At 34.6% G+C, this 24725-nt stretch overlaps 5 protein-coding genes across 12 annotated transcripts; 3 read left to right on the top strand and 2 right to left on the bottom strand.

Moving 5' to 3' along the window:
- The first annotated feature begins 257 nt into the window (after nucleotides 1-257).
- On the top strand, nucleotides 258-3094 carry LOC107644940 (protein SET DOMAIN GROUP 41-like). 6 transcript variants are annotated; one of them, XM_016348911.3, is made up of 5 exons: nucleotides 258-1180; nucleotides 1274-1316; nucleotides 1458-1570; nucleotides 1779-1877; nucleotides 1958-3094. In XM_016348911.3, exons 1-5 carry the CDS (start codon nucleotides 500-502, stop codon nucleotides 3014-3016), a joined length of 1995 nt encoding a protein of 664 aa, XP_016204397.2. In that variant the 5' UTR covers nucleotides 258-499; the 3' UTR covers nucleotides 3017-3094. The 6 variants fall into 6 exon arrangements, with proteins under 6 accessions (XP_016204397.2, XP_088342514.1, XP_088342515.1 ...); XM_088486388.1 differs by having other exon boundaries at nucleotides 1431-1570; nucleotides 2000-3094; XM_088486389.1 differs by having other exon boundaries at nucleotides 349-1180; nucleotides 1461-1570; nucleotides 2000-3094.
- Nucleotides 3095-4710: 1616 nt separating this feature from the next.
- Nucleotides 4711-8605, top strand: LOC107644944 (uncharacterized). Its single transcript, XM_016348920.3, has 14 exons — nucleotides 4711-4722; nucleotides 4947-5077; nucleotides 5154-5222; nucleotides 5315-5380; nucleotides 5463-5538; nucleotides 5648-5725; nucleotides 6043-6140; nucleotides 6308-6381; nucleotides 6900-6987; nucleotides 7104-7261; nucleotides 7405-7447; nucleotides 7835-7900; nucleotides 8092-8169; nucleotides 8291-8605. Exons 2-14 carry the CDS (start codon nucleotides 4979-4981, stop codon nucleotides 8384-8386), a joined length of 1089 nt encoding a protein of 362 aa, XP_016204406.1. The 5' UTR covers nucleotides 4711-4722; nucleotides 4947-4978; the 3' UTR covers nucleotides 8387-8605.
- A 4346-nt stretch (nucleotides 8606-12951) lies between these two features.
- LOC107644943 (protein BYPASS1-LIKE) lies at nucleotides 12952-14507 on the top strand. The gene is given in 2 exon segments (XM_016348919.3): nucleotides 12952-14224; nucleotides 14226-14507. Coding segments are annotated over 2 exon segments (1167 nt in total). The 5' UTR covers nucleotides 12952-13097; the 3' UTR covers nucleotides 14266-14507.
- Nucleotides 14508-14663: 156 nt separating this feature from the next.
- Nucleotides 14664-19198, bottom strand: LOC107641562 (uncharacterized). Its single transcript, XM_088486386.1, has 2 exons — nucleotides 19023-19198; nucleotides 14664-18910 (listed from the first exon to the last, which is right to left on the bottom strand). The coding sequence occupies exons 1-2, from the start codon at nucleotides 19168-19170 to the stop codon at nucleotides 14784-14786; spliced, it is 4275 nt and encodes a 1424-aa protein (XP_088342512.1). The 5' UTR covers nucleotides 19171-19198; the 3' UTR covers nucleotides 14664-14783.
- A 1801-nt stretch (nucleotides 19199-20999) lies between these two features.
- Nucleotides 21000-23424, bottom strand: LOC107644942 (F-box protein CPR1). Of its 3 annotated transcripts, none has more exons than XM_088486390.1 (3): nucleotides 22054-23424; nucleotides 21760-21813; nucleotides 21000-21185 (listed from the first exon to the last, which is right to left on the bottom strand). In XM_088486390.1, coding segments are annotated over exons 1-3 (1413 nt in total). In that variant the 5' UTR covers nucleotides 23411-23424; the 3' UTR covers nucleotides 21000-21183. The 3 variants fall into 3 exon arrangements, with proteins under 3 accessions (XP_088342516.1, XP_016204403.1, XP_016204404.1); XM_016348917.3 differs by having other exon boundaries at nucleotides 21000-21442; nucleotides 21574-21813; nucleotides 22054-23372; XM_016348918.3 differs by lacking the exon at nucleotides 21000-21185 and adding an exon at nucleotides 21207-21442 and having other exon boundaries at nucleotides 21588-21813; nucleotides 22054-23359.
- Between the last annotated feature and the right edge of the window lie 1301 nt (nucleotides 23425-24725).

Genomic DNA, 24725 nt, shown 5'->3' with positions numbered 1-24725 from the left:
CTCTATCTCAGTACTTCAAAACAAACGCTACCTTATTTTCGTATTCATTTGTGTCTTTTGTTTAGAAATAGACAAAAAAAAAAAAAAAAAAAAAAACCCAGAGACATTGTGTTTCTTTGTTTGGAATAAGCGGTTTAGGAGGCAAAATTTTTTAAGAATCTATTTAAACATACATTAAAAAAAAACATTAATGTTTTTGGTCACTGCTGTCATTTTGCTCCAATCATCATAGAAGAGACTCAGTTTCCAATCCATTCACTCACTGAAACCTAATTAACCACTCCATCGTCGTATCATCCTTCCATTGCTTTGCTTTGTCATAACCTCATCCTTGTAACATTGAGGTGTGAATTGACACACTGAAATATTTGGAGAGGCACTCGATTGTTGTCAAAACCTGCCAAAGTAGCAAATAAATGAAAAATCTTATTTTTCATTTATTCTTATTACCGCAAGCAAAATTATAACGCTACAAGAAGGAGGCTTGAAAAGAAAGAAGATGGAGATGGAGATGCGAAGCATGGAAGATACAGAGATAGCCACAGACATGACTCCATCCCTCGTCCCTCTCACTTTCTCTCTCCACCACTCCAACCTCCACACTCACTGCTCCTCTTGTTTCTCTCTCCTCCCTCTCTCTCCCATTCCCATCACCCCCTTCCTCTACTGCTCTCCTCCCTGCTCCGCCGCCCACCCTTTCCTCCTCCACCATCCCGCCGTCTCTCACTCCTCCGACCTCCGCGCCGCCCTCCTCCTCCTCTCCCACCACCGCCCCTCCGTCACTTCCTCTCGTGTCGCTGGCCTCCTCTCCAACCGCCACAAGCTCACGTGCCACAACAACTCCGACGAAGACGAGGTTTCCGAGAGAATCAGCAGTGGAGTCAGAGCCTTGGCCACTGCAATTACGGAGCTGCGAGGGGAGCTGGAGCCGGACGACGCCGTTTTGGAGGAGGCGGAGTGTGCATTGTGCGCGGTGCTAACGAACGCCGTGGAGGTGCAGGATAAGGAAGGGCGCGCACTGGGAATCGCGGTTTATGGTCCGGCGTTCTCTTGGATCAACCACAGCTGCTCCCCCAATGCCTGCTACCGCTTCATCCTCTCTCCTTCTTCTTCTTCTTCTTCGCAGGAATCCAAGCTTCGAATAGCTCCATCTTCCTTTCGCGGTTCTCCTGATTCACGAGTACTTCATCTACTATCTCTATAATAAGTTTCTTCAATTCTGTCTTTTTGCTTCTGTTCTTTGATGAGATAGGAATTGTGCTGTTTTTTGCAGATAGATAGTGGGCTTTGTACTATCACTAATCATTTTCAGAAAGGTCTTCATAAATTTGTATTTTTAATTTTAAATTTAAAAAAGAAATTCAAAATCTTGCTTTATATTTGTTACTGGTTGATTTTTGGTTTGCACTGTTTGGTGAATACTATGATAGTGAATTGGGGTTACTTTTCTGCATTAGAAGAAGAGGAGCAAAACCAAGGCTATGGACCGAGATTGATTGTGAGGAGTATCAAGAGAATAAAAAAGGGACAAGAGATTACCATAGCATACACTGATCTCTTGCAATCTAAGGTATGCTTCATTTTTATTGATCCATGTATTGTATTGTAGAGTATTGTATTGTTGAGTTCTAAGATCCTGATATGTATTCTCATTATGAAGTTGAAGAATGTAATGCATGTAACTATCAGATTCGTTGATGATGGTTTCGGCATTATGAAACGTGTCTAAATTGTATTGATCAGTATATAGCTTTTGATTTTGCATGTTGCATTTGTAGGCAATGCGGCAATTGGATCTATGGTCCAAGTACAGGTTTATCTGCTGTTGCATGCGATGTAGTGTTGTGCCCTTCACATATGTTGATCATGCATTGCAAGTAAGTTGTCTTTGGAATTCACTTTCTACTGTATTTAGCTCAGTCATGGTATCACCAAGATTAGTGATTTCTTTGCCTAGGATGTGGTCATCACAATCTGCAATTTTCCCAAAACATCTCAGGAAATTTCTGTTTCCGGTTGTGATTTTACTAGTTCAAGCTCCAGCTACAATCTTGTCAGAGACACAGCAGAAAGAAGACTGAATGATTCAGTTGATGATATTATATCTGAGTATCTCATGGCTGGTGATCCTGAGCCTTGCTGTGAGAAACTTGAGAAGATTCTTATGCAGGGTCTGTGCGACGAGTTGGACAATGTTGAAGAAACACCACATTATAAGTTCATGTTGCATCCCCTGCATTACCTCTCTCTAAATGCATACACAACACTGGCTTCGGCATATAAAGTTCGTGCTAGTGATATCTTGTCTACAACTTCTACAATATATCAAAACCAGTTAGAAGCTTTCGACATGAGCAGAACCAGTGCAGCATATTCCTTGTTACTAGCAACTACAGCACATCATCTCTTCAATTCCGAATCCTCACTGATTGCATCTCTTGCAAATTTTTGGACAGGTGCAGGCGAGTCTTTGTTGTATCTTGCCAGAAGTTCAGAATGGAGCAAGTTTTTCAAATCAAGTCTGGTTGCTTCTTCGGTTTCCAAGGTCAAATGTTCCAAGTGTTCATTAATGGATACATTCAGAGCCTATATATGTAATGGTAAAATTAGGAATGATGATTTTGAGAATGCATCAAATGAGTTTCTTGATTGCATCTCCCATGATTCAACACAGAAGGTTTGGAGTTTCCTTGTCAATGGTTGCCGTTTTTTGAGATCGATCAAGGATCCTATGGATTCGGGCTGGTTAGTCTCTACCAGCAATTCCAGAGCAACGGATCCCGGAGCTCTGGCTAAGAAAAAATCTGAAGTATGTTACTTACACGAATCTGGAAATAGTATCCAGACCTGTGAAGAACAAACTTGCAATGAGAATGCAAGGGTACACATTTTTGAGCTGGGTGTACACTGCTTAGCATATGGAGGATTATTGGCTGCTATATGTTATGGTCACCATTCCCATTTGGCTTCATATGTTGAACAGATTCTGGATGACAAAAACAATCTTATATTATAAATTTATAATGCTTCCATGAAGTATTGACTTGGAAATTAATTTTTCTAGTTGATACCTGTTCCTGATATTAGTTAAAAACTTCCAGTTCCAAATGAAAATATTTTACAAAACAATGGATCACATTTTTTTTGTCAAGTAGTGGACAGTTACGCTTTGTGTGGATAGGCCCACAAGAGAAAAGCCCATAGGAGTGGTAGTGGAGAGAGTGGAGACTGGGGAATGGGGAGGGACCGATTGGTAACTTCCTTTGTTCCCACTATATATAGCGCACATGCAAAGTTGTAAATCCCTCAAACCCTAATCGATTTCCGCTGCTAAAATCTAGATCATATTCTCCATTCTCTGGTTCTCTTCACATTTTCGCCCAAATTTTTATCTGTTCAGGTGTTTTCTTATTTGTGATGTTTCTGTTTGTTGATTTTTTGCTACTTTGTTTTGTTTTCAGATTGTTGAAATTTTCAAAAGAAAAATGAAATCCGTACCTAAATTTTGACGCATACAGTGTTCTCTGAGCAGTTACATGAAGCTTTGTTTGAGTGATGAAAATCTTGTAGTTAGAACCCTAATTTATAGTTCATAGATTGCCCAATGATGCACAACATAGATTGTTGAGCGGCTACTCGTATTCCTTCATAATCTGATCTGCACTCTCTCTCTCTCTCTCTTTCTCTCTCTCTCTTGAATATACTATTTTCTTTTTTTTTTTTTTGGTTCCTCATCGCTCGCACTCTTTCTCTCAAGTTTCTGAAAACCGAACCGGTCATATGAATCCATGTACGTATGTATGTATGTGAATGGAACTTTGATTGATGCAGAGACGGTTATGAATGGAATTCGGGTGTTCAAAGCCGCATATGATTCTCTATTAAGCTATGAGATCTGAGGGCTTTTTCTGACTATTATTATTATTGTTAGCTCACATAAATTTTCTGTTGTTTTTGTTCGTGTATGTTAGTGCTGCCCAATGATGGAGAAATTAGACTATTGAGTAGCTACGTGGTTCTGTTTTCTAGCTGGACATGCACCATTGACTCTCTCTCTCTCTTTCTCTCTCTCTTAATCCATCTCTGTGTATGTGTGGGTGTGTTTGTGTGTGTGGGTGTGACTGGATGTACTCTTATATTTACAAATAATAATAATAATAATGATCAAGTCAATGGTGCAAGAAGGCTGCTAATGAAGCCCGTTTAAACTACACATGATTTCTGTGTAGCTATGAGATCTGAGGGCTATGAATGCATTTTTTTTAGAAATGATAATTGGCATGTATAATTAGTAATCGGAAATTATAGGGTTCTGACATTTTAACAGGAAAATCTTTGAAGGAGATATCTAATTCTACTCGGAAATATCAGCTTTGTTGGTATTGGACTATTGGTATCTGGAGCGGCGTTGTTCCTGCATTGCTCTTCGCAGCTGTTGGCTGGGCTAGTTAGGATATAAATAACCATTTTGTAATTTTACTATATTATCCGAGCATGTTGATAATATAATCTTATTATAATTATGTTGTGCTGTTGTATTTATTTAATTTTTTGTTCTCGATATGACATTCTCTCTGATTCCAAATAAAGTAGAGTTTTTCTTTAATTTCTCTTCTAGTGATTTATAGTTTGAAAGAACGAACATAGTTTTGCGATCCCGCTGTGCGTACACCGTTTATTGTAGAACGCGTATACCAATTGATTCACAAACTAGAAGGCATGGTATAATAAACGAGAGATAGGAAGAAACTCTAAAGTAACACATTAACTGAATTAATTAACACAGTATCAACAAACCCTAACTAGTAACTAAAAATAATATTTAAAATAAAAAGTTATTATATAATATAACAATAATATTACTTATGCATTAAAATTGGTAAATGGTAACCGTTTAAACAATTTTTGAAACTAAATATCATTTTAAAAACTCAATATTTTGAAAGGTCAAGAAGTGGTGAAAGCAGAAGCAGGAGAGATGTTGGAAGCTAGGTGTCTGAAGAAAGCGGTGGTTCCGACCACCCTCATCGAGAATCCATCTCCCGGAAGCCTTCAATCCACTCGCCTCGCTCTCCATGTTCGTTCCCCTCTCTAACAATTCATTTTCTCTTAAAGTTTCTAACTTTCTTACTTTCTTCGTTTTTCCCTCTCAGGTCAGCCTTGACTCTTCCCGTTCTTGTTTTCTCTACATAGCCTCTGGTCCTCACATCTATAATCTCCAGGTTCCTGCTCTTCACTTTTCATTTCAAAATGCTGAGTTACGTGATTTCTGACTCTGTTTTACTTAACTCAAAAAAGCATATCTGATATGTAGATTGCTCTGGAAGAATCTTCAGTCAACAAAGGAAAAGAAAGCCTCTTGATTCCTCAACAAACTGAGGTATATTGTAAAATACCAGATGCTTAAATCATAATTTGTTATTTATTGATTTAGTAAGTTTGCATAACATGGCATCTTGTAGATTATTGCCTCGTCGATAATCAATCGCTGTCCTCATCGTTCCGAAATTCAGAGTATTGTTCTTGCCGACACTGAGAGTATGTGGTTAAACAGCAATACAGCATGATTCTTATTTTAAATCTAATACTCTGTTTAGCTACCTTATAATGCAATAGCATGCATGATTGAACTTGATGCATTTTTCAGGTAATGGCTACTTAATATTAGGAAGTGTGGATTCTTATGGTCATCTTATTGTATCCAAACTAGATACATCTGGTAGAGGTACTTATTCATTCTGACTTTCCTTGCACTCAGAATTAATTTTTATGTTTAAGTTTGCTTGGAGAAGAAAACATACTTGATTTTTGTCTAGAGGCAACTATGAACTTTTTGTCAAGTATATCATTTTTGTATAGAGGCAACTAGTTAGATTTACATAATTTATTCCTTTTACAATGCTAAGATTCTAAGGAACACAAAAACCTGGTTATTGTATATACTGTCTTGCTGGATTCTGAGAGAAATAATGCTACTCAAAAGAAAAGAAAAAAAGTAAGCTGGAGTTATCATTGACTTGAATAAGAGTTGCCTTTCTGTAGATGTTGACAGGCTTACGTATTCAGTGTTGCCTCCTGATAATGGTATTGGGGAAGGAAGTTGGTCAGGACTTTGCTTTAGTCCAAGTCAATGGTCTATGGTGAGCTATTTCCTTAATCAAATGTGTAGAGACCAAGACTAATATTTTACTTTCTTGTGATCTTAAACCTATTGTTGATTATCACTGCTGATGTTATTAAACTAGTGTGTAGAGTTAATATGCTTGCCCTCTTGGTTATGATATGTTATATTTGTGCTATTTTCCAGGCAGCTGTTGCACGTAGCTTTTGCAAAACGATTGATATTTATGACCAGGACATACATGTTCGTACATTACGACCGTAAGGATTCTGTACAGTACTTCAACACTTTTATCTTAAATTTTATGGAAATAGGAATAAGTATCTGCCCTTAATTGCTTCTCCATGATTCATTCTTATTTTTCCATCCATGCAATACCCTTTAGACTTGAATATGACCTAACTTTGACAATTTACAATATTTCTTTGGCTATTTATTTTTTATTATAAGAAATTAAGAATTGTATGTTGTTCACTTTAATCTCAATTGTTGATTTCTCTCTTCTCTTGTTTTGGTTCACATTTCAGTTCAGTTCCTGTGCAGTGTGTTGTTTTTTTCTTATTAGTCAAGGCAATCAAGTTTATGTATCTAGCTTACTTTAATTACATAAATTGGCTTATTTTCTTAATTTTTCTTTTTCGTTTCCTTGGACATAAGTGATATTAAATGACCTGGTATTTACTTGTGGAAGCAAAGGAATAACTGAGAAAATCTGCTAAATTTTGTATATGTTCACTTTTAGTTGCTAGAATTCCTTAGTTATTTTTCCATATTTCAGGCTTTGGCATCCTACTTCGTTAAACTTCATGCAGAATGTAGTTAATGGAAACCAGAGTCCTGTAATAGCTGTTACCGAAGGATGCCAGGTGAACTTTTTCAGTTCATAGTTTCTTTAATGCTTTATTGTCATTATGAGTTCTTCCTTTCCTTATACCCTTTATTGGTATCTATTTCTGAGCTACATTATTTAATATAATTGCAGCTGACTTTATGGGACTTGAGAATGAAAGAAAATGGTGGTTGTTTACAACGAATTTGTGGTACCCCTGGTGACATCTTATATTCTGTCTGCAGTTCTTCCACTGGTAATGTTGCTGTGGGTGGAGCAGATCGTACTGTGACTGTTTATGATCCTCGCAGGTTAGTTGCCTTCTAGGCTTCTAGATAAAACAAGTATAAAATGTGTTCAGCAATTGCCATTATAGAACACACTTTTTTTCTTTTGGTTTAATCCTTACCTTGTTGGATTAATCTTAGCCTGTAAATTACATTTGTATATATAGATGGTCGGCATTGTCTAGATGGGTGCACTGCTCTAAATTTGAGGTCAGTTTAAACTTTAAATATATTTCTCTGCCTTCATCTTTCTCAACTACTTCGATCCTGCTTTTGATAAATCTTTCATGAAGAAATTGTAATATCTTAGACATCTTTATGTATTTTACTGTTAGGGTATAAGTTTGCTGTGGAAACAGTTGTGAAAAATATTATGTAGTCGCTGTAATTATTGTTAAGTATTTATTACATTATTGCTATATGTTCAGGTTCTTGTGTATAATTGAAAAACCCTATTTACCATGTACTTCTCTTTGTTCTAACTATGTGTTTTAAGTTGATTTCCTGTGTTATTCATTTTGGAAAATCTGAGTAGCTTTGCTTGGTTACTTTATATAACATTGATTATAATAAAGTATAATGTTATTATTACTGCAGATAACAGGACTTGCTTTCTCAACAATTGACCCTGATTACATTTATATTCAAGGGGTTGATTATGAGGTAACTCTTTTTCAGACAATTTTACAACCAATGAATAACACCATGTACAATGAGATAATGAGTCATGAGCATAATGTCGCTGCTTGTGTTAAACTGATTTTCTGTGACTCACTATTCTGAGCATTCTTTGTAATAAGATGTTTCACAGAATATTCCTGTAGATGCTCATAAGGCTAAACAATTTCAAACAGGTCTTGTGTGGAACTTGGAAAGAAACTGACAAGTTGTTTTCATTTAGAGGTGACTCGAACTGGCTTGGCTTTAGTAAGGTACTGTAACTGAGTTTCTTACCAAATTTTCATTATGATTAGTTTGTTCTTACTTTTGTATAAGTTGCGAATTTCATTCTTGCACTTTGCTTCTATCTAATTAATGTGTTTTACATTGCAGAGCTCCAAAGAAGATGTTTTGGGTGGATGGTGTGATTCAGGTAGCATATTCATAGCTGATGTAGCAAGTGGAATTGATGAAATGATGTCTCTGTAGATTTCTTGGTAGCTTCAGTAGTTAAGTGTATGTAACCAACCACACTTATCTCTCAGCTCCCCAAAAAAAAAAAAAAAACGAGGGTTCACATCACTAATTGTATTATTTCTGTGCACTGTTCCAATTTTGTCATTTTGATCATAAAGTTTCCATTATTTGAAAATCTCAATTATTGAAACTATTAATATGAAGGTTGATTCTGTGATTCACATATATAAAGTCATTATTGTGATACTGATATGCCATTCAACATAATCATATAAATCATTCAAATAGCAAATGTACTTTTGCTACCCAACAATCTAAGCTTTCTTTTTCACTCCCTTGCATGCTTTTGTCCATTCTTAAAAACTTTCAGCATCATGTCTGACCTTTATCATAATCATAGTATTGAAATGTTGTTTCTTTAATTACCTTGTTTGATTCCTTTTGGATAAAAGAAGCTTATAGCATTTTTTGGTTTCAGTTCTAGAACTATAGTCTCCAAAATCAATTCTATCACCTCATAATTGATTTTGGATTTTCTTTATTTTTGTAATATTTTCCCCCCAATAATTGAATAGCTGATACAACACTAAATCTAATGTGCTTCAACCCTTGGTCTAGACTATTTCAAAGGGTGAAGGAGCTTTCTACCTTAGCCATTGGAACTCAAATCATGCTATTTTGTTGGGAAACTATGTAGGGATTGGTTGTGATGCATAGAGGGACATGATCAAGAGAAAGGGGACCCCATCATTGAGACCCTCTAATGCTAAAGCAACTAACCAACTACCTCTTGGAAATCTTCCAAGTTTGATTTGATCAAATAACTAACCTTACCTATGAATGATACTCTCCCCCACCTCACTTTAATATTTGAGTGTCATGCTGTGATATCTCACAATATTGATTTTCTCATTAATGATTCTTGTCATATTTATACTTTTGTGGGATAATTCATAATTCTTAAGTAGGACCTTTAGAAAATGCAAATAAATGCCTATAAAGAAGCATTTACATTATTATAATTAATTAGATAATAATTCTTTCAAGGTTTTTTGGATACTCTTGTATCAATGTAAGTCAAACTCAATTCTTACACTATTAAGTTTTTACTAATGAAAGTTTTTACAAAAACTAATAATTAGATTCAAAATTCATGCTATACATCATATTTATAAATTTTATGCTTATTTAAATATTGTTCGATAGATTTTTTTTATACACATTTAAATCAACATAATATATATAAGTAAATTATTTGATCATTTTTTAATAAAATTTTGCACAAATGATAAATATAACTTGTCATTAGAATTCAATAAGTTAAACGTTTACACACATTATTAAAAAGTTCGTCAACTTTTGCATGATATATGCTTAATGAACTTCAAATATTTTACGTTAATAGGGATAAGATATTTGCATTCATATTAGTATATAGATTGATTAGACACACTACCCAATTACTGATCTCATGAAGTGTTCTTTAATTATTACTTTATGATACAAATATATACCAGAATCGTCTCAAACTAGTAGAGTACACTATTCTTTCATCATCAATATGCATTACATAACAGTTAATAGTTAATACATAGTAGCCAACTAGCACCAAAGAAGAGATTTAAAGGAGGATTCATCCTATACTTAAGAATGATATATGAAAATGGCTTGTCACTGGGGAAAATATGTATTAATTATTAGTTCTGATGATAAGTATATTGAACATGATCAAATATCAATGATACTAAATTTTAGGGATGATGTTTGGCGGTGATTTATCTGTATTTATTTGGCATTATTATATAAAGTCATATATTATGTATTATCATGCATACATATTTCAACCAAACTTGGTTTTCCAAGTACATACATATTCAAATCAAAAGAAACTTGGAGGACCCCAACTCGTCCTATATATTCCTTTAAATTCGTTAAAAAACAATGAAAATTTGTTGTTGTAATAAATAAACCTCAAGTTTCTTCTTAGTGAAAATATATTAATTAAATTTGGAGAGCATTAAGATTTTGGAGTCTAGAAAAATTGGGATGAGCTTGTTATGTACAAATTTTGTGTGCTTGCCAGCCATAAGCCAGTGCTGGTCATAAATAACTTTATTATTAGCTAGTCAAATGAGTACAATATTTTTTATTTTATTTTACCATTTTGAAATAACATGTAATATCTGTTATTTTCAACAAATGCAAAAAATTTCTTTTCGTGATAATAATAGTAGTAATAATATATAATATAAAAATCAAAGGACAAAATATTGAAAATATAAAAATCGGACAAAGAAGTTTTGCCAACTTTAAGTTGACACAAATGCTACCATATCCTAATATGTTCTCGAACACATTTTTAATTATAAACATAAAATAAGAAAAAAAAATGAAAGCTTCACAATAAAACAAGTATATGATAATGACTACTAAATTATTATTCTATTCAGCACTATATCACCAATACATTAATTATCCAAGTGATAAGACCTGAGAATCACATCACACCTATCAATTTCAACAATAATAAAATTGACTCAACAATAACCAATTAAATTACATGATTTTTTGTTATATTAGTCTTTCATTTAGAGCTTAATTTGACATTATTGATTCTAGAAGCAAAGGCCACGTAACATAAGCATAAGATGATTGAAGAGACCAAGTCTTTTAAGTTTTAATTGGTTTCACTCATCCGAGTACGTAGACTCGGTTCTGGTATACCGTATCCGGCCCCACGTGTCAATGTCACTTGAGCACGTGACCCACTCAGCATCAAGCCCTGTCTGCCCTCCACGTGGCATAGTTTCCCAACTCCTTAACAAACATCCTAATCACTCTGACATAATTGCCCCCAAATAAGGTGGCCACTGGCCAATTATCCTCTCTCTCTCTCTCTCTTTCTTTCTCCCAAAATCAATGGCTCAAATCCAATATATTTATTCATTGTTATGAGTTTAGACTTTAGACATTGCTACATTCCAAACTACATGATGCTTTCTTTATTTGACCTTCAAGATGAGAGATTCTAATTTAGTAGAAGAAACTAATCCTAAAAATTCAAATGCAATAATAGACTGTTTATTTTTTTACATATTGGTATAATTGTAGTGTAATATTCAATCATTAAATTTTATGATATTTTTTAGAATTGTGTGAACAGTACAATACATTTCTCTTTGATTGGTAATACGTTCTTCTTGTATTGTATATTTTAATTTAAAATATACAGGTGTATTGTCAATTCAAAGAGAGCGTATTGTATTGTTTTCACCATTCTAAAAAACACCATAAAATCTAATGATTAAATATTACACTAAGATTTTTTCAACATACAAAAAAGTTAATCACAATAGACGTCGTTACTTAACTTTTTTTTTATTAAATCATAAGTGTATTGCATATTTTTACTATATAGATAGATCTGAATTATATATTTATTATTGAATTGTTTTTAAAATTTAAGCTAATCATAAAATCATTGTTTCTCTACTAACTCACATAAACAGTTAGAAATTGAAAAGATATGAACTTTTAATTAGTACTTTTTATGACATTAAAATAAGAATAATATCAAATCATTTTTAAAATATTTGAGATATAAATAAGACACAAAAACATTAAAAACTATTTTGATATCTACCTTAAATATTAATAATATATAGCAATATATAATGACATAATATCAACTTTTTTTTTACCTTAATTGCTGCTCTCTAAATAAAGGTTTATTTTTTTGGTTAAAATTTTTTTGGATGTGTTATTCATAGTTATGAAGAACTTGTGTGTTTTTAATTAATATGGAGTCGATTTTGTTTTTAAAATTTCAAAACACAAATCGAAAGTATCGAATTGAAAAAAGAAAAAAATTGATGGTCCGATTTGAGAGAAATTGAATTTAATTTTTGAGAATTCACAAATCGGAGAATTAATTTTGTATTTTAAAAATTTTAAAAAATTAAAGTTCACAAATCAAATATTAGATTTGTTCTTTGATTTGTGATATCTATAAATACACCAAATTTTACATATTATTAAAAAATACTACTATAAATCTAATACCAAAATTAAAAAGTGTTAAATAAATACTCCATCTCCGAGTCTAATTTTTTAATATTTTTGCCGTAAAACATCTGAAAGAATCTATATAGAATCTATGTTCTTGCCACCGTGTCCGAACCGTGTGAGTGATATCCGTGTGTATCTTTCGAAACCTTAATTTTCACTAATCACTGAGGATCAAAAGCTAAAATCCTGTTAACCAATCATTATAATATAAATTTTATAATTTTTAATCGTTAGTAATAGTATTCTTCTTGACCTTACACTTTTTTATTTTTCTATTTTTTCCAACAACCATAAAACGCGGTCCAATGATCCTCAATACAAGTATATAAGTCCCTCTCCCTCTCACTAGGGTTCCACAAGCATTTTGAATTTCTCTCTCTCTCTCTCCTCTGATTTTATCTATTTGTGGCAAAATTTCCAACTTTTCGTTGCATTCTTATTCCATTGCCCAATTCCTTCGTGGTTTCAACCAAATTTTTGTTTCTTTTTCTTTTTCAATTATTGGTGTTCCCAAATTGTAATGGCTAATGGGAAACCTCTGTTTTCAAATTGAAATGATGAACCTTTTCAACATTTTCAATTCAAATTAAGATTTTGGCAATTGGGTCAGAGTTTTGTATATATAGAGAGGTTTTTATTTTATTTTAAAGAGAGAATGTCTGCAATCATGGATGATCAAGGTTCCTCTGTTATGTCTATCCGTGGAAACCAAGTTCACTCCATGGATGGTTCAAGCTTGGAGCTTGAGTTAGAAACCTTTCAGAGACAAGTCACGTTGCGGTTCCTTGAGCTGGCCGCGGTTGGAAATGATGATTTGCTTTCACTCGCATGGATGAGGAAGCTCCTTGATATCTTCATCTTATGCCAAGACGAATTGAGGATGATTTTCTTCAATCACAGGGCTCAGGTCATGAAGCCCCCAATGGACCGAATTGTTTCTGATTTCTTTGAACGCTGCGTGAAGGCCCTTGATCTCTGCAACGCCGTCCGTGACGGAATTGAACAGATTAAGCAGTGTCAGAGGCTGTTAGAGATTGTTCTATGTGCATTGGATCAAAAGAGGATCATTGGTGAGGGCCAATGCCGCCGTGCCAAGAAGGCTCTCGCTGATTTGGCTAATTGTATGTTTGATGATAAGGAATCTAGTGCTTACATGGCTCTTAGGAATAGATCCTTTGGTAGAAACACTACCATTAAGGATTTGTATCAAATTCACAATCAAAATAGTAACTACCAGCACCGATCAGTGGGCCATTTTCGATCGCTCTCATGGAGCGTTTCGAGGAATTGGTCTGCTGCTAAGCAGCTCCAAGCAATTGGGAACAGCTTGTGCCCCCCTAAGAGTAATGATCTTGTGGCCACTAATGGCCTTGCTATGCCGGTTTATACGATGAGCTCGGTCCTGTTGTTTGTAATGTGGGCTCTTGTGGCTGCAATTCCATGCCAGGATCGCAGATTGCAGCTCCACATTTTGATTCCGAGACAGTTTCCTTGGTCTGCGCCGTTGCTGTCGCTCCATGAGAGGATCATGGAGGATTCCAAGAAGAAGGAGAGGAAGAATGCTTGTGGCTTGCTGAGGGAGATTCAACAGATTGAGAAATGTGCTAGGGTGATAAATGAGTTGGTTGACACTTTGCAGTTTCCATTAGCTGAGGAGAAAGGAGAGGAGGTTAGACAAAGAGTGCAAGATCTTTCACATGTTCTTGAGGCCCTCAAGGATGGATTAGACCCGTTGGAACGCCAAGTAAGGGAGGTGTTCCATGTAATTGTGCGCGGCCGAGTAGGGACTTGACTCTCTTATTAGGCCAAGCTATGCTGAATGAAATCATCATTTGGGTTAGTTTGTTGATGTTTAACATAAAGTCATAAAATAACCTGATTTTACTGAAAAATTGTGAAGAAGTAAGAGGTGGATAGAGAAGATTGTATAGGCTATATATTTGAATTGATGATCACAATGACATTGTGGTAAGGGGGAGGTTTATTGTATCTATAAACCATCTAAACTGTATAGAGTTTAAGACATTTTAAAGTTGACCTTCATGGTCTGCGTTGCTTGTTTTTCCTCCCCTGCTGTTTTTGGTTTGTGAAGCTGCTGTTGTATAATCTATTTTTCTACAAATATTACAAGGCTTGATAAATACATAACACCAAAAGAACAAGTTGTAGCATTTCCAAGCATTTGTGTGCAGATAAACAATCTTCCTCATGCTCTTATTTGTACAATTTGCTTGAGTTCAAAATTGGTGTGCAATGTGAACTTCAATTTGATCTGAGTATTAGTTAAAGTAACATAAGATATTTTATCATATCATAAAAGGAAAAATAAATTTAATTTTTGTTACCTTCTTTTAGTTCTTCTGCGATGCACAAACATAAATACCAGAGACACAAGAAGGGCTGATCCTGCTATGAACAAAGGAACAAATAGTTTCTTTGTCCTTTTTGTTTTGTCATTGTTTCCTCCACTAACATCTTTCTCTTCACTTTCTCTTTGCTTCTCTACCTCTATTATGTCACACTCTTCATGACCTTCATCTGTTGTGTCTTCTTTAACCTGAGAGTTCTCAGGGCCCATGCTTGACCATAATAATTCAGGAGGCTGTTTTCTTTTGATTTCCTTTGCCAGAGGTGGTGTTTCATCTCTTTGTGGTTTATCCATTCCTTTCTTTGAAATCATTTCAATTTTTACTTGAGGTTTCTGCATTGTTTCTGCAACTTGTTTGAATCCGTTGACCTTCTCAATCTCTGGGGTTATGTCTATTATTATTGGCTTCTTATCTATAGCAGTTTGAATTGGTTTTACCTTATCTCTTTTGTGAAGTTGTTTGGGGTCCTCTTCAGGTTCTCCTCTCTTTGCAAAATGTTGCACTCCCCTTTCTTCATGAACAATTTTTCCTGATAAGTCTTGTTTCCTCAGCAATTCTTCATCAATATCCTTTGTTATTTGATATCCTTTCTTATCAGGGTCGCCGGTCGAAATCTTGGGACATTTGGTTCCCTCCTGATTGTCTCCAAAGCCTTGATTTTCTGGGATATGTGCCGGAAAAGATTCAACTCGTTCATCTTCCGAGGGATCCCCCGACTCAACTAACTTTCGGTAGTCTGTGTCAGTGTTTGTCTCTGGTAATTCATCAACAGCATTTTCTGGTGTTCTGTTTTCTTCATGTGTGGATTGCTGACTTAATGTTGTGTCTTCTGTGCCATAGCCATGTTGTTTTATGCCTGTTGATTCTGGCACACACTCTTTTGTTTTTGGTGATTTCCATTCAATAATTTGCTCTTTCAATTTGGGAGGTTCTTCTTCATTCTCAGCAGTTTCTGATTTTCTCTGATGCTCTTTCACTTGTGTTCTTCTTCTTAGCTCTGCAGCATATTTAACTTCATCATTTTCTTCAGAAATGGTCTTTTTAATTTCCTCCCTGTTCCGAAGCTTGTTATCTTCAACGTTTTGAGCGAAGTATTTCTCTGTTTCATGTGTTGCTTCCAAATCTTTTTCAGTTTCCTTGCTTCCAGCTGGTGAGCCTGCATTTGATGCATATTGTTCTTTCGCTTCTGTTCTACCTATGATCTCTGCTGCCCCAATTTCTTTGCTAACATCTTGTTGATCTTTGTCATCAACTTTACTTTTGGATTGCTCAATGTCTTGCATTTTCTCCTCAATTTTTTCTCCCTTTTGAAATTCGTCTTTTCTAGTCTCCTGTTCACTTTTCTTTAGGAGTTCTTCTAGAGGAGCTTCTGGCTTCAAAACTTCCATACGCTCGGATTCTTGCTCCTTCGTTCCGATTGAATTTCGCAAATCATTTGTATGATATTCCTTTTGTGATTTTGGAGATTGTTCATGTTTCTTTTTGCAGTCTTCTTGTAATGTACATTCTTCAACCTCAAATTGTTGAGTTGTTGGAAACCTTGGTTTAGCCATTTGATCTTCTATGGCTGCAGCTGCTTCAGTTCTTTCTGTGTTATAAGTGCATTGATCTGCACTTTCTGCTTCTTTTGCTTTCTTTGACTTTTCGATATCTTGGTTCACACTTTGATTTCTTGATTCACAAGCTTCCTTCCTTTGATTTTCTTGAGATAACAGTTCAGTGTCATGTTTCTTTTCACTCCCTTGTTCAGTCTTTTTAACTCCCATACTTAATACTTTCGCATCTCTTTCATCAGTTCCTACAAGAAATGCTTTTGGATTTTTTTCCTTGACTACTTCTTGAAAAGTCTTGGTTATTCTTTCACTATCTGACTCTTGAGTTGTCTCTGTGGACTCAACATTTGGTCCTTCCCTTCCATTCTTCTGCAGAGGAAATTCTCTTGCTACTGTGCTCAGTTCAAATCTTTCCTCGCTCATAGCATCATGTAGACTTTGTTGATCTTTTTCCTCAGATTGAATCTTGGATTCCTTTGTTATATTTTCCCTCAGATCCCCACTGGCTTCAACTTGTGTCTTTTCATGTTTCTCCCCTGTTTCTTTCTCCACAATTTGTTGTATTGTTGCACCCTTATTGTTGACATCTTTAGGTTCCTCCATCTTTTCCCCACTCTGCTGTTTGATGAACTCTTCTCTTGCTTCCTTTGCTTCTTCAATTGTTGCCATGCTTAGTTCAAGCATTCCCTTATTCATTTCCAGCACACATTGTTGATCTTTTTCCTTATTTTGAATCTCAGGCTCTTTTGTTCCTTTCATAGTTGTTTCATCTTGTATCTTTTCATGTTTCTCTCCTTTCGCCTGCTTCATAGGCTGCTCAAGTTTCGCACCATCTTCGGCATCTTCTGCCTCCCCCACCTTTGCCTCGCTCTTCTGCTTGACCAGCTCTTCTTTTACTTCTGCTGCATCTTTTATTTCAGCCATGCTTGCTTCAAAGCCTCCTTTACCCGTCGATTCTTGTAGACTTTGTTCACTTTCCTTAGTTTGAATATCAGGATCATCTATTTCTTGCTGAAATGTATCCCTTGTCAAGTCTCTCCTTAAACCTTCATTTGCTTCAGCTTCAATCTTTCCGTTTTTCTCTCCATTCACTTTCTTAACAGATTGTTCAATTTTCGCACCCTCTTCTTCGAAATGTTTAGTTTTCCCTCCCTCCAAAAGCTCTTGTCTTTTGCTTCCATGTAGTCCTCCTTTATCAGTATTCTCTTTCACACTTGGTTGATCCCTTGAATTCATTTTTGGCACTCTAACTTGTTCATTTCTGTCCTTACTTATGTCTTCCTCAACAACCTTATTTGCTTCAAAATTCATCCTTATAGATCCCTCTTCTTTCAATTTCACTACACCATATCCAGGTTTTTCATTCTCTCCTAAGGCCATTGCCTCTGCCACCTTCTTGACCTTTCTTTTATTGTCAGACTCCTCATCTTCCTTTCGTGAGGTCTCATTTAAGGTGTTTTCCTCAATACTCCTGTTAGCTTTCTCCGCTCTCTGTTCTTCAGCCAGTGCTTCTTTGGCCACCACTTTTGGTTCTTCCCTCTTCGATACTTCAACGCCTCCTTGCAATGCTATTGGTAACTGCTTGGGGAACTCTTCCCTTACAGTAGTGATTGCTTCAAAGACTTCTTTACTAGAATTTTCTGCTTCACATTCATCGTCACCTTCCACAGTTTCATTCTTAGGCCTTTTCATGTCCTTCTTGATGGTCCCTTCAAAATTTTCAGTTTTGTTCAGTTCTGATGTTCTTGTTTCTTCAAATCTTTCCCTACTATTAACTTCCTCAACACTTTCTTTATGTATACCTTCAGTTTCAGACTTAAGTTCTTCAAATTCCTTCTCTAACCACTTTCCATGCTTGTCCTGAGAAAATCCATTGGCCTTATCAAGCATCTTTTCAACATCATCTCTATCATCATCTCCTATGCTCTGTGGAATATGATTTCCTACATTTTGCTCAGGTTCCAATGTCTTAATTGCTTCACATTCTGATTTTTTGCTCTTTTCTCTCACACTTTCTTCATCATGGCTTGCATTCACAATGTTCTGTGGGATACTTGCACCTACATTTTGCTCTGAGTCTGATTCCTTCATTGCTTCATGTTCTATCTTTTCAGATAACACTTGTTCCTTCTCCATAACACTTTCACTGTCCTCCATTTCTCGAACTTCAGGCTCTCTGAATCCCCTTTCACTTGTCTCCCCAGTGCTGTTGAAAATGTGATCAGCTTCACTTTTCTCTAATTCTGATCTCCCTCCATCAGATTCATCTTCCTTGATCTCTTCAATCCTAGCCCCACAAATCCCTTTCAAGGATTTTGGCATTACAATCTTCAATATCGATTCCTCTTCATCAAACTTCGCTTTGATCCGATCCAAAACCACCCCTTCAGGAATTTTGAAGGTCTTATTGAACTGTGAAATCTCAACATCTTTCTTGAGCATTACCCACCCCATCATCATCATTTCCTGAATTGGCTTCTCTCCACTAATTGATATCTTACTACCATCTTCACTAATCTTTATGTCAATATTATTCCTCTTATAACCTGTGTTTTAATTGATGCTTCTCAATTCAAATAGTACATTACATACTACAGAATGAAAATGGCAAGAAACTAAATAAACAAAAAGAAAGATTATGAAATCTTTTGGACTAACCTTTAAGATGAGCAATGAGGATGAACATGGTGTTTGTTTCTCTAGACTCAAAAACCGGTCCGGTTCGATCCTTGGCTAACTGATACTGAGAGATGGAAGTAATGTCATCTCTTGTTTTAGTGATTTTGAGTCCTAATTCAAGCTCCATTTTGTTGCTGCTATAATATTTTCTTACAAGGCATGCATAAGATTGAATATTTAAACTAGAAATAGAAGAAATGAGGCTTCTATTGGGTAGTTTTAGTAGTAATATATGGGAAAAGTATATATTCTTTTCTTGCACCTACAATGCATCAAGGAAAAGCCTAAGCCTAACATTACATGATTCTGATATGATTAAAGCTGAACCATTTTACTTTTATTTTATTGATTAAAGTGAAAACTAATTTGGTAGCTTCTGTTTTATGTGTATCTTCCAATATAATCATTTAATTCTTAATTAGTATACCACCCTCTGGTTTTCTATTCTCAATTACAAATGTATTTGCCTGACATGAATGGAATTTGGAAAAAGCAATGATATCTATCATTCATCACCATATGTCTCCTATATATATATAGTTTCAACTAAAAGACAAAATCATGCTATTTTACACAATTAGAATTTTGGCATATTTATAGCATATTCTTATGGAAAATTATCAGGTGTACCGGAAAACATCGGTGTTCCAGTTGTTTTAACTGTTGATTTCAATTAATATATATTATATATATTTTTTATAATTAAGATCAACGATTAAAATAACTGGAACACCGATGTTCCCGGTACACCTGATAACCTTCCATAGGTCTATAGTGGTACATGGATGCATATGAAATAGAAACTAGTGTAGTAGTAAAGTTCATGTAACACTACATTGAAACTAAGTTTCATAACTAACTTTCCATTTATAACCAACCAAACAGTCCTCCATTTACGGATAGGTTGAACATATAGATCAGATCAAATCAAGAACATGCATTATTAGCCTTTATCAATTATATTGCATGTGCCGCCATGTGTATGTAATGCATATGTGATTGTTAGATTGAGGCATTGTGATTCATATGATCTTCAATGCACATGAAGAATTGCAGATTTCAGTTATTTTCAATAAGAATTTGTCGTTACTACCTTCCTTGTACGATTTAAAAAGATATTTAGTTAAGAAGACAAGTAAATTAATCACTCAATCAACTTAAATTAGTTTTTATAGTCTGTATTTATATATTTTATTTGTAATTTTAATTCTAAACTAAGAGACATAAATCTATTTACTTCTTTTGAATTTTAGCCATCATTTGCAAATTTGTTATCATGAATTTGATTAATTTTTAAACCTATATATATATATATATGTTATAAATTGTTGAAAAAACAATCTATGTTTTATACCAAAAATGAAGAATAATTTAAATTCAATCTATTTCTGTAGGGGCAAAAACTTAAATTTAGTTAATTTAGTGTAAGAAAAACTGAATAATTAATTTTCAAACTTGATAGTGTACATTTTGATTATACGTGCTGGTGGTGTTAAAAGTTTTTCAAAATGCTGAGTTAGGTGATTTTTGACTCTGTTTTACTTAACTCAAAAAAGCATATCTGATATGTAGATTGCTCTGGAAGAATCTTCAGTCAACAAAGGAAAAGAAAGCCTCTTGATTCCTCAACAAACTGAGGTATATTGTTTAGGAAAAGTTTAGGGGACCAGCAGATTTATTAAAATTTGGCCAGCATTTAGCCAGCAAAAGGAAAATGAGTGATTTTTCACTATTAGATGAAATCTCACACCATTAAATACACTATTGATGGCTAATTGATGGCTACAATTCACAAAATCTGCTGTCCCCCTAGCACTCCTCTATTGTAAAATACCAGATGCTTAAATCATAATTTGTTATTTATTGATTTAGTAAGTTTGCATAACATGGCATCTTGTAGATTATTCCTCATCGATAATCAAACACTTAAATACTCTGTTTAGCAACGATACTAAATTTTAGGGATAACTAGAGGAAACTCTATCTGCTCTTTCAAATGTTCCAGTTTTTTACATCAAAGTTGAAAGGGAAATCATACTTTAATGCAAAAGCAAAATAAAACAAAATTCTCTAGTAGCTTCTTCCAGAAGAACTTGCCAACACTTTATTTACAACATAATTAAGTGTCTCTGTTGAGTCATTCTGATAGGGTGATAGATGATCTAAAAAAAACAGTGAAGTGGTATGTATATTGAATAGAGGAATTTAAGCCAGTAACACAAGCTTAGAGTTCAGAACTAAGAACAATCATAAGGAAATGAAGCTCATCAGTGACTTGAGCTCTAAGAACAGAAACAAAATAGAGTTCTTCAATGTAACAGTAAATGCGATGGAATTAAAAGAAATAGGGAGATCAGAATCCATAGAATCAGGTTGCAGCACTGGGAAGAATCCATAACCTGAGAAGGATGGAATATGGGAATCAGCAAGGTGGCAGAGAAGATAACAGAATAGAAGGGAATATTCTACGTAGCAGCTGAATGAGAGTGACAGAAAAGAAAGAGAGTTGAGAGAGCAGAAGGAAGAATACCACAATACACTTACTGCCTGAATTCCCTCAGCAGCTTGCTATTTCACCTCTTTCTCAATCTCACGCTTCTTCTGAGGCCCTGAATTTGAGGATCGTCTGCCATCTGTCCCGAGTTAGTTGCAACCTCTTTTGCTAAGGTTGCATGCCTCTCACTTCCTTCCTTGCATTCAGCTATACTCGTACCACATTCGCTCCTAGTTCTCTTTTCTTGTTTGACATCGTTCTTCTGATTCTGATGGCCTATAAAAAAGATATAACTTAAAAAGAAATAACTTAAAACCCCTCACCACAAGAATAGGCTTCAGGAAGCAAGACAGTGATCAGTTATTCCATAAGCATTGATAAATGCAAACAGCCAAACCCCGCATCTGATTGCAACTTGATGCATAATGCATCTTGCTAGGTATTTTTAATTAATCACAAAGCAATGAAGACTATGAGGAATAACATAGTGCAATCCTTAGGAGAATAGTTACATACCATTTTTCTTCTTCTTATCCTCATCCTTATCCTTAATCTCACTGGGGACTTGCACGAGACTCTCTGTGTATACAATGTAGCTTGTTCTGGACGATATAGACCTCGGACGAGCTTTAACATGTACCAGATGATGATCATAAAACATTCTGCGTTGGAGGAGCTCTCCTCTGACATTATATTTGGCCAACCTTAAGTAGGAATCTTTAGGTAACAGAAGAGAATTTTGTGCAACAATGTCACTACCATTGGATAAGCATAGAGGCGCAGAATGTCCACGAGGAATCTGATAAAAAGTCCAAGATGAATGCACTTTGTATTCTCTCATCACCCATATGTTAGTTTTACCGCGATCAGAAGAATACAAAGCCAGGCACCCTCCTAGTAGGACGAGAAGAGTGGGCTCGAGATAACCCATCACTTGTTCAGGCATAGATATGGTTGAGAAACTTCTTTCCTTCAAATCAAATATAAGAATACTATAATCTCTAACACTAAGAGTGGGAGACGACCAATGAATAGCGCCATTCAAGAAGAACCCACCAGATTGCCAGTTGCTAATACCCAAGGGTTTGGAGAGTGCAAAATCAAGATTAGTCCATGAATTGGTTCTCAAAGACAAGCAATCAAAGTGCTCTTGGTCATTCTTATCCTGAGAAGCTACAACAACTAAGTAGTCATCCTGTGAAGCATCATAACCAAATCCATACAAACACACAGACATAAAGTCCTTGCGACGAAAACGAAAAATAAAGTCAGAGTACTTGCGATGACCACGAGAAACAATGTGAGAGTAGGAAACTCTTTTGCTGGATCCAGTTAGTGGGTTCCATACGATAAAAAAATGCGGGGCACTGTGTAAGAGAACAAGCCCTCTGCAGGAGCACATAACTGTAAAATCCAAAGGTGTGTTCTCCTTGAAAGGGAGAGATACCTCTTTTAGTGCAGTGTGGCGGTGAAATACTGGGTCAATGTCAACGGAAAAGGCATTGGAGCAGTCAGTTATGAAGAGGCATACATGGGTGGTTGCGGCAGAGAGGTGAAGATGCGATTTCGCAAAATCGGGATCCGAAATGAGAGTGTTCCAAAGCTTCGAAACGCACTTGAGGCGACCGAGATATTTGACAGGAACCCTAAGTAGGATTCTGTGAATCAGCTCAAGAGGGAGAATGTCGTCAATGCTCTTGCTCTCATGATTCTCATTCTGCTGTTGCTTCTTCTCCTTCTTCTTCTTCATGGTCGATTGCTGTTTTGGTTTGAAATGAAATGCTGTGCTTTTCGCAATTGAAATTGCGTTGAAAACAGAGGACCCATGAAACGCAAGAAGTATTTTTTCATTTTTTAAAAAGTTATTTAACATTCAGATCATATTTAATTTTTTTAAATATTAAAAGTATTTTTAATTTTATTTGGATAAAAAATAATTTTTTAATTAAGTAACATAAAAGACATATTAAAAAATAAAACTTGTATGGTTTTTTATTCTTAAAAACTTCTAAACTATATTCATAATTATACAAAGACAAGACATTCTTATTGCAATTACATATAACTAAAAAAAAAATTACAATTGTGACGGGAATAGGAAAAGAAAAAGTTTTAGAATTAAAATAAAACTCATAATTAACTATAAACAATAAGAAAATAATTCTCTAAAATTAATCTAAACAGAAAAAAAAAATGTACTTGAAAAATATGGTACTAAATAAAATTGCGCCTTGAAAAGTAATTTTGGTATGATGCTAAGCGAAAAAATCTTGAGAGAATATATAGTAAAAAAATTGGTAAAATAATAAAATAAAAAATTTATTATTATTAAATTTGTAATTTTTATTGTATTTAAATTTTATTATTTTAATTTAAGGATAGTTAAACATTTAATTCTTTACTTTGTCCATTAAAAAAAGCTCATAATTAACCATAAAAAATAGAAAATAAAACTCTAAAATTAAATATGATGGGAGAAAAAAATATACTTGAAAGACGAGCTACTAGTGGAAAATTTAGGATTAAAAAAAGTGTTTTTAACCTAAATAAGAATAAATGTGGAGAGAAATTAAGATTAAAAAAAGTATTTTTATAACTATCAAAATTATTTATTTGGTTCCATCTCTTTTGTTAAGTCATTAGAAAATTTTTAATAATAATTTTAAATAAAAATAAATTTTCTCAATTTTTAAAATTATTTTGTCAATGATATTTTTTTATTATTTAATATTTTTTTATATTTTTTTGTCCTACTTAAAAATATATGATTACTATTAGAGATCATATTTTACAAAAAAATTAAAGAAAAAAATCGAGAGAATAAGAATTAATCCATTCCCTTCTCAAATACATACAACACAATTATCAATTTATCATTACAAAAATGGTGGACTCATTGTTAAAGGTATTGTTATCCCGGATGCAGAACCAATGCTAATTTCATTGTAATCTAATCAAGTAAAATTTGACATGAATATAATATAGTTTCAGATTGCAAGCATCTAATTTTGTTTCCAATAGCAACAGCTACTCCAAAAATACTATTTTGTCCCACTAATTTTCTCTTGACTTCTGCATTGACAGCCTGTTTATGTTACCAAATGGTATGGTCATTTTGACTTTAATTCTTTAACCACGAGGATTTGATAAGTATCTGTATATTTCCCCCACTATTTCTATCACTGATT

This window comes from Arachis ipaensis, chromosome B5 (assembly GCF_059453495.1).
Source record: "Arachis ipaensis isolate K30076 ecotype BB chromosome B5, ASM5945349v1, whole genome shotgun sequence".
Classification (NCBI taxonomy): Eukaryota; Viridiplantae; Streptophyta; class Magnoliopsida; order Fabales; family Fabaceae; genus Arachis; species Arachis ipaensis.
This window is presented reverse-complemented; position numbering and strand designations above follow the sequence as displayed.

Excerpts from the sequence above, each read along its gene's own strand:
- LOC107644940 (XM_016348910.3), top strand. The coding sequence starts at position 500 with ATGGAGATGGAGATGCGAAGCATGGAAGATACAGAGATAGCCACAGAC. Across the intron at positions 1,181-1,273 it reads GCGGTTCTCCTGATTCACGA|ATAGATAGTGGGCTTTGTAC; the intron begins GTACTTCATCTA and ends TGTTTTTTGCAG. Across the intron at positions 1,571-1,778 it reads CTGATCTCTTGCAATCTAAG|GCAATGCGGCAATTGGATCT; the intron begins GTATGCTTCATT and ends TTGCATTTGTAG.
- LOC107644944 (XM_016348920.3), top strand. The coding sequence starts at position 4,979 with ATGTTGGAAGCTAGGTGTCTGAAGAAAGCGGTGGTTCCGACCACCCTC. Across the intron at positions 5,223-5,314 it reads CTCACATCTATAATCTCCAG|ATTGCTCTGGAAGAATCTTC; the intron begins GTTCCTGCTCTT and ends TCTGATATGTAG. Across the intron at positions 5,381-5,462 it reads TGATTCCTCAACAAACTGAG|ATTATTGCCTCGTCGATAAT; the intron begins GTATATTGTAAA and ends GGCATCTTGTAG.
- LOC107641562 (XM_088486386.1), bottom strand. The coding sequence starts at position 19,170 with ATGGAGCTTGAATTAGGACTCAAAATCACTAAAACAAGAGATGACATT. Across the intron at positions 18,911-19,022 it reads CCTCATTGCTCATCTTAAAG|GTTATAAGAGGAATAATATT; the intron begins GTTAGTCCAAAA and ends ATTAAAACACAG.
- LOC107644942 (XM_016348917.3), bottom strand. The coding sequence starts at position 23,287 with ATGAAGAAGAAGAAGGAGAAGAAGCAACAGCAGAATGAGAATCATGAG. Across the intron at positions 21,814-22,053 it reads GGATAAGAAGAAGAAAAATG|GCCATCAGAATCAGAAGAAC; the intron begins GTATGTAACTAT and ends TCTTTTTTATAG.